The sequence below is a fragment of the Panthera uncia genome, chromosome X (assembly GCF_023721935.1).
Source record: "Panthera uncia isolate 11264 chromosome X, Puncia_PCG_1.0, whole genome shotgun sequence".
In the NCBI taxonomy this organism is placed as follows: domain Eukaryota; kingdom Metazoa; phylum Chordata; class Mammalia; order Carnivora; family Felidae; genus Panthera; species Panthera uncia.
The window spans coordinates 107,694,662-107,715,017 of record NC_064817.1 but is presented as its reverse complement, the minus strand read 5'-3'; the positions used below and the strand labels follow the sequence as shown (position 1 = coordinate 107,715,017).

The 20,356-nt window shown below is 41.6% G+C and overlaps 1 protein-coding gene and 1 non-coding gene across 2 annotated transcripts; both read right to left on the bottom strand.

Moving 5' to 3' along the window:
* Positions 1–9,957: 9,957 nt before the first annotated feature.
* Positions 9,958–10,030, bottom strand: TRNAK-CUU (transfer RNA lysine (anticodon CUU)). Its single transcript has one exon. It is a non-coding gene; the product is annotated as a tRNA-Lys (tRNA).
* A 3,069-nt stretch (positions 10,031–13,099) lies between these two features.
* ADGRG4 (adhesion G protein-coupled receptor G4) lies at positions 13,100–13,783 on the bottom strand. Its single transcript, XM_049644350.1, has one exon. The coding sequence runs from the start codon at positions 13,700–13,702 to the stop codon at positions 13,241–13,243; it is 462 nt and encodes a 153-aa protein (XP_049500307.1). The 5' UTR covers positions 13,703–13,783; the 3' UTR covers positions 13,100–13,240.
* Positions 13,784–20,356: the final 6,573 nt, after the last annotated feature.

The following is a 20,356-nucleotide window of genomic DNA, read 5'->3' as shown; positions in this document are numbered from 1 at the left end:
GCTTCCATAAGGACAAATACTATGGATACTTTTTCAGTCTTCATCTTACTTTACCTCTCAACAGTTTTGGACAATGTTGACCACTCCCTTCTTCTTAAAATACTCCTTTCATTGATTTCCGTGACATAACATGCTCTTGGGCTTTCTCCTTCTTCTCTGGCCACTCCTTTTCTATCTCTTTCGCAGACCCATCCTATTTAACCCAGTCATTAAATATTAGAGTTCCTCAAAGCTTGGTCCAAGCACCTCTTCTCTTCTCACCCTGTGGTTTCTTTCTTTCTTTTTTTAAAAATATTTATTTATTTTTGAGAGAGAGAGAGACAGAGCGTGAGCTGTGGAGGGGCAGAGAGAGAGAGAGGGAGACGCAGAATCCGAAGCTGGCTCCAGGCCCCGAGCGGTCAGCACGGAGCCCGACGCGGGGCTCGGACTCACAAACTGCGAGATCGTGACCTGAGCTGAAGTCAGACGCCCAACCGACTGAACCACCCAGGCGCCCCCTCACCCTATGGTTTCTTCACACACCTCCATATTCCAGTTTACACCTATACACAGATGAATGACAAAGTTCTATCTCTCGACCGGATCTCTATTCTGAGCTCCACATCTGTATACCCAATTGCTTACTTGACATCTGTTGGCTATCTCATTAACCCTTCCAACTCAATATGCCCCAATTTGAACTCGGTCTTCTCTCCAAACCGGGTCCTCCGTCAGGACTCCCTCAGTGAATGGCATCATCATGCGTTCAATTGCACAAGGCAAAATCCTCTCCCTCTGTCTCCTTCTTTTTCTCTCTCGCCTGCCATAGCCAACCCATAATTTTGTCCTATAACTCTTATCTCCCAAATAGCTCTTGACTCCATCTGTTTATCTCCATCTCTATCACTTACCACCCTGACCAAACCCCCATTGGCCTCTCACCTGGACTGCTGCACAGCCTCCCACCTGATCTCTGCTTCTGCTCTTGGTGCCCCTCCAGTCTCTTCCATAAGAAAATCAGGGTGATCTTTTTTGAAATGCAGATTTGATCATCTCTCTCTCTCTCTCTCTCTCTCTCACACACACACACACACACATTTAGCTCCCTTTAGTGGCCTTCCATGACTCCTAGGATTAAAAACAAATGTGTTTCTTAATAGAGCTTATAAAGCTATACACAGTTTGGCCCCTACCTACCTGTCCAGCCTCACTTTGCAGGACGTTTCTCCTTTGTTTCTTGGGCTTCGGCCCACCAGCCTCGTTTTAGTCCTCCAGTATTTGGCATGCTCTTTCCCACCACAAGACCACCCCCTGTGCTGCTCCCTATACTTGGAATGTTCTTCCCATCCTTCTTCATTCGATTAACTTCTCCTCATCCTTCAGATCCAAGCTCATGCATCGCTTCCTCAGGGAAGACTGCTACCTCCCTTCGCCTCCACGACTGGATCAAACCAATCTATTCTAGGCTCTTATGACAGCCCATACTTCTTTTTCACAGTAGTTGTCACATCTGCAGTTTTACACTGGTGTGTGCTTATCACTACTGTCTGTCTTCCCCACTACACCATGTGGGCAAGGACCGCCTCTTTCTTTGCTCACCAGTGTAACCTTAGTGCCTGGCATAGGGCCTGTCACATGGTAGGTGTCCAGTAAATATTTGCAGGCTAACTGAACAAGTGGATGACGAGGGGTTGGAATGAAATAAGAGTCATGTTGGGATTCCTAAAGGAAGAATTGACAGGTTAGAGTAATGAAGAAGCTTACGAGATGAAGAGGACGGAAATCTCAGAGAACCCAAATTTTGCTTTTGGGCAACTTGGAGAATAGCAGTGATACTCATAGAAAATAGGAAAATTGGGAAGGCAGCCTCTCTCAGAAGAAAAATATGCAGTTCTGACTTGGATAAGTGGAATTTGGGGTGAAGAACATCCACGTGAAAATGGTGCATAGTAAAATTCAAGACTGAGTCATAATTTTTCTCTGGTTCAGATCACCCAGAATGAAATCATGCATATTTACCATTGGGAAGTTAGCATTTTGAATTTATCCACCTGGGAAGCCTATTACTTATGATGTAGAAGTAATTATGGTGGGGTAGACAATCTACTAACTTGTCTCACTGTCTTGAGCATTAAAATTACCTTTAATTTGCATATATAGAAATTCTGAGATGTGTGTAGGATGTTCTTTAGGATTTTGTGGTCATTAGCAAGTAGAATGAATGGCAATCAGAAGTCTGCAACTGACTGTACAGTCAGAGTTGACAAAAGTCACACATGTATAAGGTCACCACACACATGTATAAGGGGAAAAGTCTACGTTATATAAAAAGTACTCTCCCACTTAATTTTCCAACATTGTTTCGATGATCAGAGATTCGCATTCTGTTAGGCCCCGTCGAGAAACTGCTACACTTCTACAGCACAATATTTATTTCAAGCTTTCTGCCTTCAAATTTGTCCATAACTACAAGCAGAGGGAGAATTGTCAGGGTTTTTTGGTTTCCATTTTTGCAGATGGCTTTACCACAGCCAACTGGCTTAGCAAAGCTGTTAAAGTGTCACTTATATCACATTTGAGGAGCGTGGCATCCCAGAGCCTGAATCACTCTCTATGAATACACTAATTGTTGAGAAAGAGTACACAATTTCCAGTTCTTTACAAATGATTCATGATGGAGCTGCATTTACTTTTTAGGAAAACAATAAAATACTGAATACCGCAAAAGTCCAAGTTATCTTCTTTGATGCAATATTCAAAAAGCACTGTTACAGGAGTCCTGATGAGTAACAGGAAACTCTTTCAGAACACAGAGGATGGGAGTTAGGTATGATATTTTTATCTGAAGAGGGCTGAGCTATAGATGTTAATTGTTATTAACACTGCCAGTAAGCGTCTCAAAAGAAGCATGAAACTTAGAAAAGGAAAAACAGATGAATTGAACAAAATTGTCAAGCAGGTGGCATTTTAAGTACCAGGTATCTCTTGGAAGATAATGCAACTTACATCACTTCACTTGAATCCGAAGCCTGGATTTATATTTCAGCAAACCTCCCATTGAATCTTTGAGATGAGAGTTTTTTCCCAGAGGGATTAGTGTACCAAGTTTTTCCTCTAGTGTCTTTATTAACAAATACTCAAGTCTTCCTTAATTAAAATCACAGAATCTTTTTTTTTTAATGTTCACGTATTTTGAGAGAGAGCACGTGAGCAGGGGAGGGGCAGAGAGGGATTCAGAGACAGAATCCAGAGCAAGCTCCACACTCGGCACGGAGCCCCACTCAGGGCTTGATCACGTCACCGCAAGATCCTGACCTGAGCTGATATGAAGAGTCAGATGCTTAACTGACTGAGCCACCCAGGCACCTCCAAATCACACAATCCTAGAACTAAGTCTTGGAGACTGTATTCAACCACTTCATTTAGATATTAGGCCCAGAGAGGTACAGTGCTGACAGGATGAGATTTCCACAGATGGAAAAAGTAGAGAAGTAAGACAGTACATGTCAGTGTTTCAATTATCTAGTACCCATAAGTGCATGCCCTCAATTTACACAGAACCACCACAAACCTAGGAGAATGAAGAGACTCTACCTTAAAAAAAAAACAAGGAAAGACAAACTTAGATAATAAAAGCCAAGTTCTGCACATGCTGAATAGCTCAAGAATAAGCAATCATCCAAAATAATGAGACATAAACCTTAGAAGAGAGTATCACTGTGCTAAACCAAAACAGAAAGGTGCCCTTGCAGGCCTGGGCATTGAAACTCAATGGGGGTCCCAAATTATAGCCATGCCCTGAAACGATACCTGCCTTGAAGAATCATTCATATTCCAAATAAAGGCAATCCAATCAAAAGTCAATAGCTTTTTAACCAAGATTTATAGGAATTAAAGATTATTTCAAACCCCAAGTCTGCCAATGAATTACAGTGGGTTAGCAGAGATGTTCAACTGATACAGAAAAAGCATTTGACAAAATCGCACGTCCATCCATGATAAAATCCCTTGGCAAATTAGGAACGGACAGCATTTATATCAACCTGATAAAGAACATAACCAAGAAACTTACATATAAAATCAACCATAATGGTGAAAGACTGAACGTCTTCCCTCCAAGACTGGGAACAAGGCAAGAATGTCTGCTCTCACCACTTCTAGTCAACATACTATTGGAAGCAGAGACATTCCAGTAAGAAGAGAAAGAAATAAAAGGCATTGCAGGAACGCCTGGCTGACTCAGTAGAGCATGCAACTCTTAATCTCAGGGTTGTGAGTTTGAGCCCCATGTTGGGGGGTAGAGTTTACTTAATAAAAAAAATTAAGTCATTGAAGATTACATGATTGTCCATGTTGAAAATCCCAAGGAATCTTTAAAAAAAACAAAAACAAAAAACTCTTGAAACTTAGAAGTGAGTTCAGCAAGGCTGGATGGTACAAAATGAGCACTAAGCCAAGAGTTCTTAGACTTGACACCAAAAGCATGATCCACAAAAAGAAAAACTGATAAATTGGACTTCATCAAAACTAGAAGCTTTTGCTCCATGAAAGCCCGTGTAAAAAGGATCTTAAAAAGCAATCTACAGACTAGGAGAAAATATTTGCAAAACCTATATCCAACTAAGGACTAGAATATATAAAGAATTCTCAAGACTCAACAGTAAAACAAATCCAATTTTTAAAACTAGGCAAAAGACATGAATAGCTCACTGAAGAGGATGTACAGATGGCAAATAACCATAGAAAAAGGTGTTCAACATCATAAGGCACCAGGGAAATGTAAATTAAAACCATAACGAAACATCACTACACACTACCAGAATGGCTAAAATAATAAATAGTGACAACACCAAATGCTGGCAAGTATGGAGAGAAAATGCGTAACTCATCCATTGCTGGTAGGAATATAAGAAGGTACTGGCACTTTGGAAAACAGCCTGACAGTTTCATAGAAAACTAAACGTGCAACTACCATACGGCTCAGCAATGACGCTACTGGGCATTTGTCCCAGAGAAAGGAAAATTTGTGTTTACACAAAAACCTGTACACAAAGACTGTAGCAGGGTGTGGTGGGGGTTTTTTGAGGGGTGGCTATAGCCAAAACCTGGAATCAGTCCAAATGCCCTTTAATGGGTGAATGTCTAAACAAACTGTGGAAAATCCATACCATGGAATCCTACCCAGCAATAGAAAGGAACAAACTATGGATACACACAACCTGGAGGAAACTCAAGGGAATAATGCTGATGGGGGGGTGGGGGCAGAGCCAATGCCAAAAGGTTACACACTGTCTGATTCCATTTATTAACATTTTTGAAATGACAAACTTTTAGAAATGGTGGACAGATGAGGGGTTTTCAAGGGTTAGGGAGGTGGGGAGCAGAGGGAAGCGGGGAGAAAGGCAGGAGAGAAGTGGTTGTGTTTATAAAGGACAACAGGAGGGATCCCTGCAGTATTGAAAGTGTTCCCTGCCTTGACTGTGGTGCTAGATGCACAAATCAACACAGGGGATAGAATTATGTAGAACTTAATACACGCAAATGGGTACAAGTATTAAACTAGAGAAATCTGAATACGGTTAGCGAGTTGTATCGACATCCATATTCTGGTCGTTATGCTATAGCTTTGTAAAAGGTTACTCTTGGGGAAAACAGAGCAAATTGTACAAGGGATCTCCAGCTGCATGTGACTCTACAGGTATCTCAATTGAAAAAAAAAAAAAAGGCAAATGCAAAAGCCCACACCGTGCAGGTAGTTGAGTGATAACTGAACGTCCATTCCTACTGGAAGGACCACAGAAGCCATGGAGTCTGGCCTCCATCTTTGAAGGGCTTGCAAACATGTTTTGCCACATTCATTCTGTTTCCACTTGTGAACAAGTGATCATTTGCACAAATGATTTGCATGAGCTTTGGTATTTCTGTATTAAAGTGGGGATAATCCACGCTAATTCACAGGGGCCTGTGGGCTTAATTGCCATTTGCTCCTTCACTCTAGACAAAATTGTATTATTGTAATCATTGGGAGCTAGAGAACAGAGGTATAGAGTAGCTGAATATTTATGAGGCATTTTGTTGCAGGTGTACCTGCCAACAGAATATTAAGTAGAACATTTGCTAAGGTACCAAATTCTGCTTATGATTTGGGTATATCACCTCATATTAAATCTTTGTGGTTTTCTAGCCTACATATTGCATCTGGCTTTTTCTTCCAATCACGACCTTTGGAAATATAATTCAGAATGTGTTTATTAGATTTGTGAGAGATAATAGTGACCAGAAACTGCTACAGACAGATCTGCCCATGGGGCAGAAGAAATACAAAACGAGCATCTTTAAGATAATGACAAAAATATACATGTTTCAAAATGGTGTCTGTATTCAGTTTCCAGGAAAGGACATGAAAAATGAATCCTGAGACAGGGAGAGAGACAGGTGAAACCGTCTATCTCTGAATCTATAGGAGAACGTCACCCTGTGCAGGGGAATACAAATAAGGAAGTTCAAGGAAACTACAAACAGCCTCTGCTTACCTTTCGTGATAAAAAACGAGGATAGCCCAGAGACTTGATATACAAGGGCCAAACCAAATTGCCTTTTAGCTAGTAGAACCCATCGCTATGGAACCTTTCCTATCAGAGCTGATAATTGCTTAGCGGGCTTAATAGTGGGCCAAACAAAGGCCTCAGAAAGTGCATGAATGATATCATCAATCTCTGCATATTCTAAGAATGGTTAGTTCATAGTAATTCTAAAGCAGCTGGAGCATTAGATCTCTTAATAAACCTGAGCAAATCAATAGCTCCACCGATACAGGGGCTCTGAGTTTCGATACAGTGCAGCCTTCCCGGGATGGGCTTGGTTCATGTTATTCCACTCTTTTCCAAGGGGATTTCTCAACTCCATAACCAGGGGCTCATTTCGTCTGAGCGCCTTTGGGAAGACTCTTCGTCTTCGTACATTCACAACTCAGAACAAATCCTTTGCCGGATCATGTGTCTGAGCTAAGATTAGGCGATTATACTCAACATAACCTGGAGAGGAAATTCAGGTTGTGCTCAGTCCCTAATGGTCACCTCAAGAAATTCCTGTCACCAACCATTCCTTTTTTTTTTTTTTTAACGTTTTTTTTTTATTTATTTTTGAGACAGAGAGAGACAGAGCATGAACGGGGGAGGGGCAGAGAGAGAGGGAGACACAGAATCGGAAGCAGGCTCCAGGCTCTGAGCCATCAGCCCAGAGCCCGACGTGGGGCTCGAACTCACGGACCGTGAGATCGTGACCTGAGCTGAAGTCGGTCGCCCAACCGACTGAGCCACCCAGGCGCCCCCAACCATTCCTTTTTAAAACACTGTAGACTTTGTCACAGCTGAAACCTGGAAATAACTTCAAAGTCCTTCAAAGAGAGGTCGTCGAATAAATTATAGGAGACCTTTACTCTCTCATACTAACCCACACCCTCCTCCCAAATAATCAGGCAGCTCTATGTTCTGTATTTTCTGATATGGGAATGCCTCCAAAATATATGATTAAATGGATTTTTAAAACAGATACGAAGACTATGCACATAATGATGATCCCAACTGTCAAAAAGAAAAACAAAGACTATTTACAGGTAAACCAAGCTTTACATTGTGTCTGCAAGGATACATAAGACATTGTTAACATTCATCACTTTCAGGGAGAGGCACTTAAGGCAAGAGATTGACGAGAAAGGAGGCTTTTACTTTTTTTTTACTTTTTTTTAAATTTTTTTTTAACGTTTATTTATTTTTGGGACAGAGAGAGACAGAGCATGAACGGGGGAGGGGCAGAGAGAGAGGGAGACACAGAATCGGAAGCAGGCTCCAGGCTCTGAGCCATCAGCCCAGAGGGAGGCTTTTACTTTTAATTTATGTCCTTACTCACTGTTTGAATTTTTACCGGTGTATCTATTGCTTTTACTTTAAAAAATAAATCCATCTTTTAAAAAAATTTTGTGGGAATGCAAACTGGTGCAGCCACTCTGGAAAACAGTATGAAGTTTCCTCAAAAAACTAAAAATAGAACTACCCTACGACCCAGCAATTGCACTACTAGGCATTTATCCACAGGATACAGGTGTGCTGTTTCGAAGGGACACAGGCACCCCCATGTTTATAGCAGCACTATCAACAATGGCCAAAGTATGGAAAGAGCCCAAATGTCCATCAATGGATGAATGGATACAGAAAATGTGGTATATATATACAATGGAGTATTACTCGGCAATCAAAGGGAAGGAAATCTTGCCGTTTGCAACTATGTGGATGGAACTGGAGGGTATTGTGCTGAGTGAAGTTAGAGAAAGACGGAGATGATATGACTTCACTCATATGAGGACTTTGGGAGACAGGGAAGACGGGCATAAGGGAAGGGAAGCAAAAATGATATGGGGACAGGGAGGGGGACAAAACAGAGGAGACTCATAGATGTGGAGAGCAAACTGGGGGTTGCTGGAGGGGTTGTGGGAGGGGGGATGGGCTAAATGCGTAAGGAGCACTAAGGAATCTACTCCTGAAATCATTGTTGCACTAGATAGATGCTAACTAATTTGGATGTAAATTTTTTTTTGGATGTAAATTTTAAAAAATAAAAAATAAAATGAAAAAAAATAAAAAAGAATTTTTGCTACTTAATAAAAAAATAAAATAAAAATTAAAAAATTTTGTAATGTTTATTTCTTTTTGAGAGAGACAAAACACGAGTGGCAGAGGGGCAGAGAGAGAGGGAGACCCAGAATCCGAAGCAGGCTCCAGGCTCTGAGCTGTCAGCACAGAGACCGATGCAGGGCTTGAACTCATGAACCATGAGATCATGACCTGAGCCAAAGTTGGACGTTTAACTGACTGAGCCACCCAGGCACACCCAAAAGAAACCCATCTTTTTTTTTAATTTTTTTTAATGTTTTTATTTTTGAGACAGAGAGAGGCAGAGCATGAGCAGGGGAGGGGCAGAGAGAGAAGGAGACACAGAATCCGAAGCAGGCTCCAGGCTCTGCACTGTCAGCACAGAGCCCGACACGGGGCTCGAACTCACGGACTATGAGATCATGACCTGAGCCGAAGCCGGACGCCCAACCGACTGAGCCACCCAGGTGCCCCAAAAGAAACCCATCTTAATGAATAGTTAAATTAATAAAATAGCTAGTAAAAATGGTAAATCAATTTAAATTGTTAAAGCTTATGTTCTTTTCCCTTGCAATTCTACTTTTACTAATGTGCCCTATGAAATTGCTAGCCCACGTATACCTAGGTGTACGTACAAGGAAATTTATTACAGCATTATTTGTAACTGCAAAAAATTGGAAGCAACTTAAATGCCCATCAGTAGTGAGTTAAATAAATCATAGTACATCTATACAATGGATAAATGCAGCCCTAAAAACAGATGAGGTTGATCTAAATGTACTGATACATCCATGATAATATTAAGTTAAAAATACATCAAATGATAAAATAATATGTATGTATGCATATATTATTTTTGGGTTTTTTTGGAAAACAAAACACACACGCACAAGCACACATTATAAATCTATAGAAAACAAAATCTAGAAGAATAGATACCTCTGTGGAGAGGGTGTGGGGTAGGTTTTACTTTATATTCATGTACTTTGTCTTGTTTGAGTTTATATTATAGTAAACTCCATATAATAAACAACCATAATGTATTGCATTTGTAATTTTTTTAAGTTTTTCTTTGTTTTCTTTTTTTTTTTTTTTTTGAGAGAGAGAGAGGGCTCAAGTGAGCGAGGGGCATAGAGAGGGAGAGAGAGAATCCCACAAGGGGTAGAGAGAGGGAGGGAGAAAGAGGGTTGGCGGGGGAGAGAGAAGTGGGGCTCACCCAAAGTGGGTTCGAACTTAACAAACTGAGATCATGACCTAAGCTGAAGTCAGATGCTTAACCGACTAAGCCACCCAGGCACCCCTATTTTTTTCTTCTTCAAAGTAGGCTCCATGCCCAACATGGGGATTGAACTCACAACCCTGAGATCAAGAGTCACATGCTCTACCAACTGAGCCAGCCAGGCACCACCTGCATTTGTAATTTCTAAAACCGAAGAAAAGATGCTTAAAAACGACTCCAAAATTAAATTACTAATGACTGGCAACTTGCTGTTGTTATTATTTATCACTGTGTTGTCTAAATATTCCAGAGACATCTCCAACTATAGTGAATACTCGCTTATTAAGTCCAGGTAGGGTTCGTGGTTTTCAGGAAATGTTCCCCAAAAGCCTTGTTCTCATGAATATATAAATATATACATATATAATTTATGTGTCAATAGATTTATTGAGATTTGTAACCTAGCAATGTGCTCATTAAAATTTATTTGTTAAAGGTCATCATCCTTCTATGGACCATAAATACCAGTTTATTAGGCAAAAGCTGAAGCTAGGCATGTTGTAATCACTCCTATTTATTCATGTAATTGCCCCCTTTTCCCCATATGTCATGTGGCCAGGACGGAGGTAGAAATTCTGTGGTGTTACAGCTCCTTCTGTGGTGAGCTGCAGCCAGTAGCCGAATTGCCCCAGGTGGGTTATTAGCACCAGCAAATCCCTTCAAAGGAAGCTTGTAAAACAGTGGTCATAATCTTTTGGGGGCCACAGACCCCTAGACATAGTCCTGCACGGTGCGGGGGTGAAAGAACACGAGCTTTGCAACAGGACAAATCTTTGCTCACATCTCAGCTCCACTAATTTAATTGGTGACATCAAGCAACTTACTTAACCTCTTTGAGCCTCTCTTTCCTCATCTGTAACATGCCTGGTACAGGGAAAGAACTTTGTAAAATGTAGCAATTAATCAAAATACTTTTGAATATGATGGAAACTATAGACTTCGTCCTCAGGAAAAAAGAATCCATCTTGCATTTTTAGTATGTTGCATGCAATTTCAAGGGCTTTGCCCACCCATCGAGGCCATTCTGGACCTCTGGACCCCTGGTCTAAGGTTTAGAAAGAACAATTGAAGAAACCTGAATAGTAGAAATAATCTTTTCTACTCCTTTTGCTGGTTGTCATTTCAGATTGTGTTTTCTTTTCCTTTTTGTTGTGTTGGATGATTTGTGTATTATGCCTATCAGGACTCAATCAGACCAAGAAGATACATTGTACATTAAAGAGTGTACAACAGAGCAAAGTAAATGGGGGTTGTCTAGCACTTTAACGCATCAGTTAGATTTAGCAATTTACCAGCAAAGTGGTAGAAAAGGTCATAGCAATTCACTAGCCAGATTAGGTTTTCAAAAACCACTCCTGAGCATATGGATTTAATAGAGCCATACTTCCGGTTCTTTAGATCAAAGATAAAGTTACTTTAAACTGCTTTGGGTGAGCTGTTCAGGCTTAACCTGCTAGTCCTTAGCTCCTTTTTGTAATCAGAGCCAGCTAGGACTATTCTCTTTTATTTCCAAGGCTTCAGAAAAGAGAAAAACCAAATGCCTTCAGGTAGTCACCCAAAGGAATAGCATTCCTGTTCCTTTGCTTTAGTCTGATCTCCAAGAAACACAGAAACCCTCTGGAATGCGCCTCTGCCCTTAATTCAAACAGTACCCAGACCACTGGTGAATACATATCTATATAATCTGTGAGAGCCTATTAAGCATGGGTCTAGCCCTCATTCCCTTGATACCTCTCCCCCAAATCCATAAGAATCGTCAATAAAACCTAAAAATGAGTGAACATTTCAGGAAATGAGAAAAAAAAATCCCATCTGGATGTTGTTATCACTGACTTTACCCACGCTCAGGACCTGCTACTGCTGAGGGTGGAAAAGATTGGATTTGAGGGGAGAATGGGGTTGTACAGAGAAAAGCAACCCTATATTTTCTCATCGAAATTGGAAAGAAGGAGAAAAATAACATGCGTCATTCCAAAAAGCCAGTTTTCTTACAAGAACTCCATCCCAAACAGTTCTCTAACATCATCATTGCTCACAAAAGAAAAATGAATTGGTTTATAAATCCCATTGCTTGCTAAAAAGGACCCAGGACTCCTTGGTAAAATGGCTGATTCTTGCGCTTAGCAGAAAAAGTACAAGATGAGCCTATAACATCCTGTTGTGCTGAAACTAAGGAAATACTCAAAAAAAAAAAAAAAAAAAAAAAAAAGCTGGGAATGTGTCAAAAGGACACAAGAGCCAGATGGAAGGACTCCCACTGGCCAAAAGAGGGCCAATTTGAACATCAAAATAAATGATAGCAACAGATTGTAACCCATCGAATAAGGGAAGAATCCATGAGTTCGTGTTGGTATAAACACATAAACAACGGAAGGAATATATAAGTAAATGTGGAAGAAGAAAACACTCTCCCTTACAATAAAATACGAACTAATACATGTTGAAAAATAATGGAGTTTTAAAAATCATCACTATGCAACCAAGTCACTGAGGCAAGAATCATCAATAGATGTAAAACTACTGGGTGAAAGTTTGATAATAATGGGATGTTTACATAGCCTCCAGATATTCCCCCCGGAAATTAGTTAATTACAAAGGGGAAAATAGCAACTGCACAGTGGAGAAATCTAGAATCATCGTCAGAATCAAATGATCATCGCCAGTAATGGGAAAAATTGGCATCATGAAAGACAGGAAAGGACTAAGGATCTGTTCCAGATTCATCTAACAAGACGTGGTAACTAACTGCAATGCATGATCTTGAATTGGATCCTGGACCAATCAAAAAATAGCTATAAAAGAAATTAGTAGGATAATTGGTTAAATTTGAATATGGAGTATGAATTAGATATTCGTGCTGTATCGGTGTTCCACAAAGAGAATGTCCTTATTCTAAAGAAGTACACACTGAGATATTTTGAGACATTTAGGGGTAATGAGGCATTATGTCTGCAACTTACTCTCAAATGATTAAGAAACAGATAGTGTGTGTGCGTGTGTGTGTGTGTGTGTGTGTGTGAATGGAGGAAGAAAGAGAAGGAAAAAGAAGAATAAAACATGGGGAAAATGTAACAGTGAATGTGGGTAAAGAACATATTGAAGTTCTCTGTCCTGTTGTAATTTTTCTGCAAGCTTGAAATCATATCAAAATAAAACACACACAAAAAAGGAAAGAAAATAGTATTTGTCCTACATTAAAAAAAAAAGATGACAAAATGGTGGCAACCGTGGGCCCCTCTGAAGAAAACAGAGCCTTGGCCAAGAGTGGGTCATCCAGAGCAGCAAGCAGACGACTGCATCAGCACAACCCTTGCCTAGGAGGACAATTCAGAAGTTACTCACAGCAGCGCAGTCTCATGTCAACAGTTGGGATGACCTTGTTGATGAGCCAAACATCTTCTTCCCAACTAACTACGTTTCCACCCAAACACTTCATAAAGTCCTCATTTTCCAGGACGTGGTCCCAGAGTTGAAAGTAGTACAAGCTGCCAGCGAAGCCAGGCAGTGGGCTTTTAACCTGGCTGTCCCAGTTCTTGAGAAAATGTCCTAGAATCAGAGTCCCATTAGGTGTCAGGCTTTGTGGTTGATCCATCACTACCAGTATGCTTTCTGTATTCAGGAAGAGCTCTAACCTGCCCTTCACACCATCCCATATCAAGCAGATTGTATGCCACTGAAACGGAGTCAGTTGGTAACGGATATAAAAAGTCCTCCCCAAGTTGTACAGTATTAGCTGCTGATGGTCTCCTGCAAGTCCAAGGTCTATGTCTTCTCTGCCCACGTAGGAGAAGGCCATCCAATCGCTTGATTTGTCATCCACGAATACCAGGTCAATGCATGCTGTGAATCGACTGAGTTCAGGAACCGTGTTGGTCAGGCTCACGTACGTGTCAGCTCTTCCATAAAAATCCAGTCTTTTTCCTTTCAGTGAAAGTGCATCTGTCCAAATTTGGGGATAGGGGAAAGAGAAAGCAAATGAAATTTCAGTAACAAAAACTCAATTTTATCATCTTTGGCCACATAGTCATATCCAGGTTACACAATACCATTATGAGTCAATACTGCTGCAAAACAGCCCAAATAATGGAGATACACAAATCATCTCTGTTTGACATTGGCATGTGACAGTTTTTGGCAGAAGAGTTTCCTCCTAATTATATTTTGCCTGCGCTAATATGAAAAGTCAGATTAGTGTTCCCAGAGCACACACCAGCTGGACATTTCAGGGAGGCAGCTAGAAGTATGTAAGTAGTTGGCAGGGAAGAGGCCAAAGAAAAGGCAGCTTGGACTTAAAATTTGCTGCACATAATCTTCGCTCGTGTAATCAAAAGATAGCTATTTCCATCTACCTAACTGCCTTATTATATTCATGGTGCAACAGCAATTTATTTCTGCAATGCCTTTTCCTGAGCCAAATTACTTGATTTATTCTGTCTCTGGAGACTGCGTCTCGCTGAAGGCACCGACAGGGGCCCGGAGGGTGACCAGGCGGACAATACCGAAGCTTCAAGGCTTCTGTCTGCACTCAGAAATAAGATAAATGGCACTGCCTTGAATGTACCCCAATTCCCCCCTTCCAGCTCCTCACCAAGGGAGCTGCGTATCTTTAAGAGGTTCCAGGGGGCCATGGACCCAGTTACCACTGGCTCTGGAGTCAACGAGCCTGGGTTGGAATCTCAGCTCTGACATTCATCAGCTGTGTAACTTTGAACAAGTACCTTAACCTCCCCATGCCTCAACGTTTGCCTCAATAAAATGGGGAGTCAGGGCCCCAGTATGCAGGCACAACTCGGGCCCACCATTCACATTATAATCTACACCAGATAATACCCCTATCTAGTGACCTTACAAGCTTGAAGATTAAGTGAGATGATGCATGCCGAGCCCTCTCAAACATTGCTGAAGAACACGGCCATCGGTACAGTCATTTCGTGGTCGATCTGGCAATATCTATGAAAATTTAAACTTGAGCATGCCCTTTGCTTCACAGGAAGCCATTGGTGAATGGTGACAGTATCAGCGTTACAAACCTCACACCCCAGGCCACGAGGCAAATATCTGAGAATTGGCAAATATCAACCTAAGTCCAGCCCCAGCACGGTACCTGACAAACCAAAAAGAGCTTTATGACAGAACAGAATTCCAACCTCTCTCTGCATTAGGGATGTGACACTGGGACCGCCACTCTACAACTGACAGTGTCCTGCCAGAACAGCACACTACAAAGGCTGGCAGGAAGTGACCGCTTCCCTGCTTCTGGAAGGTGTCCCCAGATGAAAGCTTCTAGGTATTCTCCAGCCCTACAATATTCTCTCGCCCTCCATTCCTCCACTGATGTCTTTCAAAGGCAAACAAGTACGTGCCTGCCCACACGCACGCATGCGCACACACGGGCACACACACCCCACCCCCCACCCCCCGCCTCCCGCCATGTGCCGGAACCCATACCATCCACCTGCCAGTGAGCTATTTCTGAACTGTCCATGGTGGATGAGCAAATGTTTATTTCTATCCCTGGCTTATGTGATTATATTATCTTATCATCTTTCATGTGGCTAATAAATCTAGAGGTCATCCCACAAGGCGATAATCACTATGAAACCCAAATCTCGATTATGGTTGGTTAACTGCTTTTCTGTTCAACCCCCCAAAATGACGTCAAATACAACGTTTAAGAACAGGTTTTATGATGAGCATAAATCTCCAAGGCTCATTTGTCCTTTAAAGGAGAATGTATCATAATCCCATATTATCTACAGGGCCCCTCCTCTCTGCAATATACTCATACAAAGCCAGTTGCCAAAGGACACAAACATGCAACATAACTGCATCAGAAATATAAAAAGATGGCCCCTCGCTATTTTTGAAACACAAGTTACAACAAGGAGATAACCATTTTTACCTTTTGAAATGATAGCACTTTAGACTGAGAATAGCCAGCATTGACAAGCTTGTGAGGAAACAAGTCATTTTAATACACTGTCGTGGGAGCACCAATTAGTATGATCTATTTCTTTAAGTTTATTTATTTTTTGGTAATCTCTACATCCAACGTGGGGCTCCAACTCACAACCCTGAGATCAAGAGTTGCATGTTCCACTGACTGAGCCCGCCAGGCGTCCCAAGCATGTGGCTCTTGATCTTAGGGTTATTTATAAGTTCGAGCAACACATTGGGTACAGAGATTACTTTAAAAAAATTAAATCTTGGGGCGCCTGGGTGGCTCAGTCAGTTAAGTGTCCAGCTTCGGCTCAGGTCATGATCTCACGGTTTGTGAGCTCGAGCCCCGCATCGGGCTCTGTGCTGCCAGCTCAGAGCCTGGAGCCTGCTTCGGATCCTGGGTCTCCCTCTCTCTCTGCACCTCCCCCACTCTCGCTCTGTCTTTGTCTCTCAAAAAATTAATAAACATTAAAAATTTTTTAAAAATAAAAATAAATAAAATCTTTAGGGGCACCTGGGTGGCTCAGCTAAGTGTCTGACTTTGGCTGAGGTCATGATCTCATGGTTCATGAGTTCGAGCCCCACATCAGGCTCTCTGCTGTCAGCACAGAACCTGCTTCAGCTCCTCTGCCTCCCTCTCTCTCTGCCCCTCCCTTGCTCATACTTGCTCTCTCTCTCTCAAAAATAAACAAACATTTTTTTAAAAATCTTTAAAAAGAAAAAGAAGGCTCCTGGAGGAGGATCAATGTTTTTTAGCATATTCACAAAGATGTTCAACCAGCACAATAATTCAGTCTTTTTTTTTTTTTTTTTTTTTTTTTTTTTGGTAAACTCTACTCTCAACTTGGGGCTGGAACTCATGATCTGGAGATCAAGAGTTACATAGCTCTGCTGACTGAGCCAGCCAGGCTCCCCAAGACAGTCTTTTTTTCTGATGGGCAATTTGCCAATATCTATGAACACTTTCATTGTGTATAGCTGTGTATATACTTTTGACCCATCAATTCCATTTCTATCAATTTATTCTAGACAAATGTACATGTATACAATAATGCAAGTACCAGGATATTTATTGCGGTATTGTTTGTAGTTGAGAAAAAGTAAGAATATTTGTATGTCAGTCCATAAGTGACTAGTTAAGCAACTGTTACCTCTGTATAATGGACAATTAAAGCAAACAAGGTAGATCAATACAATCATGGAGAGATTTCCAAGGCTCCATATTATATGAAATGTGAGTTACATAAGTATAGACAGAATATTATCCTACTGTTTAAAATAAGAGAAAAATATGTGCCTTAGCATAGAAAAAAAGCCAGAAAAACACACACCAAGCAGTTAAGAATGAGTATCTTTAGGTGTGAGATTTAGGGGGAGTTTTACTTTCTATGTTACTTATTTCAGTAATATTTGCACTTTTTATTTTTTTTGTTTTTAATGTTTACTTTTTATAGAATTTTTCAAAATTTTATTTATTTTTTGATAGAGAGAAAGAGACAGAGCGTGCGTGGGGGAGGGGCAGAGAGAGAGGGAGACACAGAATCCGAAGCGGGCTCCAAGGCTCTGAGCTGTCAGCATAGAGCCTGACATGGGGCTTGAACTCACGAGCCATGAGATCATGACGCTTAAACAACTGAGCCACCCAGGGGCCCCTTAATTTTTTTTTTTTTTTTTTTTGAGAGAGAGTGTGTGAGAGAGAGAGGGGCAGAGAGGGGAACAGAGGAACGAAAGCGGGCTCTGTGCTGTCAGCAGAGAGTCCGATGCGGGGCTCAAACTCACAAATGGTGAGATCACGACCTGAGCCAAACTCAGACACTTAATGGACTAAGCCACCGACGTGCCCCGATATTTGCACTTTTTATACAATCATGTGTTAAATTTATAATCAGAAAAATAAAGATGGATGGATGGATGGATGGATCGATCGATCGATAGAACCACTTGTGGCCATACTTGAGACTCTGTGTTTCTGGGGGCAGAGGTAAGGTCTACCTGGATATGAGCAGAAGTTGGTGTAATGGAGTCCAAAGAACCAGCTCTGAGTCCTACGTCTGCCCCTTACTCACTGCATGAACGTGGACAATTAACGCACGAGAAAGCTTTTAGGACAGTGGCATTTAGTGAGCACTGTATGAATGTTAAATACACCTACGTCACTTCTTTGTGTCTCATTCCTCCATGGTAAGATAGGAATAACAATTACCGTCCTCACAGGGCCATTATGAGAGATGGCGCGGTAATAAGTGCCATTTAGGTTTTATGTATGAAATGTTTATAAACTGTGAAGCCCCGTGTGAATGTCAGCTGCCATGTTCACCACTGTCATTATTAGAAGTCTCTTTCTTCTCCCAAACCTCTTTTGTACCCTCACACAGGCAAGAGCGTCTGCACGGAGCCCTGCTGCAGCCCCCGGGCCCCCAGCTGGGGCTCAGAGGGGACCAGGCTGTGCCGAGGCGGGACAAGGGCTTTGCCCTTCTGTTTGGACTGGCGAGCAGCGTTCTCAGCTGGGCCTCTCCAGGGCCTGCTTCAAAGGCCACTTGTGCCTTTGCATATGATTTAACTATCCATTGCAGATGTCTGCTTGGACGCTGCCATCTGTTCCCTGGCAATTTTCAAGTCCAAATTGCATGATTGCTCCCCCGAAGCGTGTTCCCTCTTGATTTGGCTCCTCTGTGTCTCCTCGCCCCTATCCTGTTTCCTTTTATTTTCAATTACATTTATTGTTTTCCTCACTTAAAAGAAAAACCCTGTTTCTTCCATTATAGAAGTGATACTGTGCATGCTTTTTAAAAGAAAAAATGGAAAGCATTAGAAAAGTAAAAAGATGAGAACAAAGTCAGCCAGAGCCCTACCACCCGGAGACAACATTTTGGCAAGTTTCCTTTGGCGTTCCTTTTCTTCCGTGCACGAGTTTTGTTTATTTCTACGTGGCTGAGATCATATTGTATGGAAAATTTGGTACCCTGCTTTTCTCACGTAACATGATGACATAAGTATCTCCCATGTTAGGAAAAACTTACGAGCCTCGTTTAAATGGCTCTGTTACAGCCCTGGGAGTGCCAGGCACCATTTTATTTACATTGAGAAAATTCACATACTACAAAATTCACCATATGAATCATTTTAAAGTGTACAGTTCAGTGGCAGTCAGTACATTCGTGATGGGATATGACCATCACCATTATCTAGTTCTAGAACATCCTCAGCCTCCCAAAAGGAAACCCCATATCCGTCAAGCAGTCAACGACCCTTCCCTCCTCCGTCCTGCTGGCAACCACTAATCTACTTTCTGTCTGTATGGATTTGACTATTCTGGACATTTCATATAAATAGAAACATCCAAGTGACCTTTCTAGTTTCTAGTTTCTTGCACTTCGCATAATGTTTCCAAATCCATCCATGTTTCAGCACGCATCAGTACATCATTATTTTTTTTTTAAGATCTTATTTTTTTTAAGTAATCTCTACACGCAACGTGGGGCTCGAACTCATAACTCTGAGATCAAGAGTCACACGCATTTCCAACCGAACCAGCCAGGCGCCCCAATACATCGTTATTTTTGATGGTGGAATGACATTCCATTGTAGGGATATACTACATTTTGTTTACTGACTCATCTGTTAACGGACTTTTGGGTTGTTTCTACCTTTTAACTATTATGAACAGTGCCTCTGTGGACACTCATGTCATTTGTTTTGTGTGAACATGCCTTCGTTGCTTTTGGGTACATATCTAGGATGGGTCATGTAGTAATTCTGTGTTTAACTTACTGAGTAACAGCCACTGGTTTCCACAGCAGCCACTTCATATTCCCTCCAGCAGTTTATAAGGGTTCTAATTTCTCTACTTCGTCACCAACATTTGCTATTTTCCATTTCTTTAAATTAGTGTTATAACCATCACAGAGGGTGTGGAGTGGTGTCTCCCCATGGTTTTGGTTTACATTTCCCTAAGGACTAATGACATTGAGCATCTTTTCATGTGCTTGTTGGCCATGTGCATATCTTCTTTGGAGAAATGTCTATTCAAGCCCTTTGCCCATTTTTAAGTTGTGTCATTTGTCTTTTTGTTGTTGAATTGTAAGCACTCTTTATATGTTCTATTTTTTTAAATTTTTTAATGACTATTCATTATTGAGAAACAGAGGGACACAGAGCATGAGCAGGGGAGGGGTAGAGAGAGGCAGAATCCGAAGCAGGCTCCAGGCTGTGAGCTGTCAGCACAGAGCCCAACGTGGGGCTCGAACTCACAAACTGTCAGATCATGACCTGAGCCAAAGTCGGTCACCCAACCAACTGAGCCACCCAGGCGCCCCTGTTCTATTTTTTAAAAAATGTTTTATTATTTATTTTTGAAAGAGACAGAGCACGACTGGAGAACAGGTAGAGAGACAGGGACAGAGGATCCAAAGCTGACAGCAGTGAGCCCGATGCGGGGGCTCAAACTCACAAACCGCAAGATGACCGGAGCCAAAGTTGGACGCTCAATGGACTGAGTCACCCAGGTGCT

What these genes read in the sequence shown, in the direction of transcription:
- ADGRG4 (XM_049644350.1), bottom strand. Translation starts at nt 13,702, where the DNA reads ATGGCCTTCTCCTACGTGGGCAGAGAAGACATAGACCTTGGACTTGCA.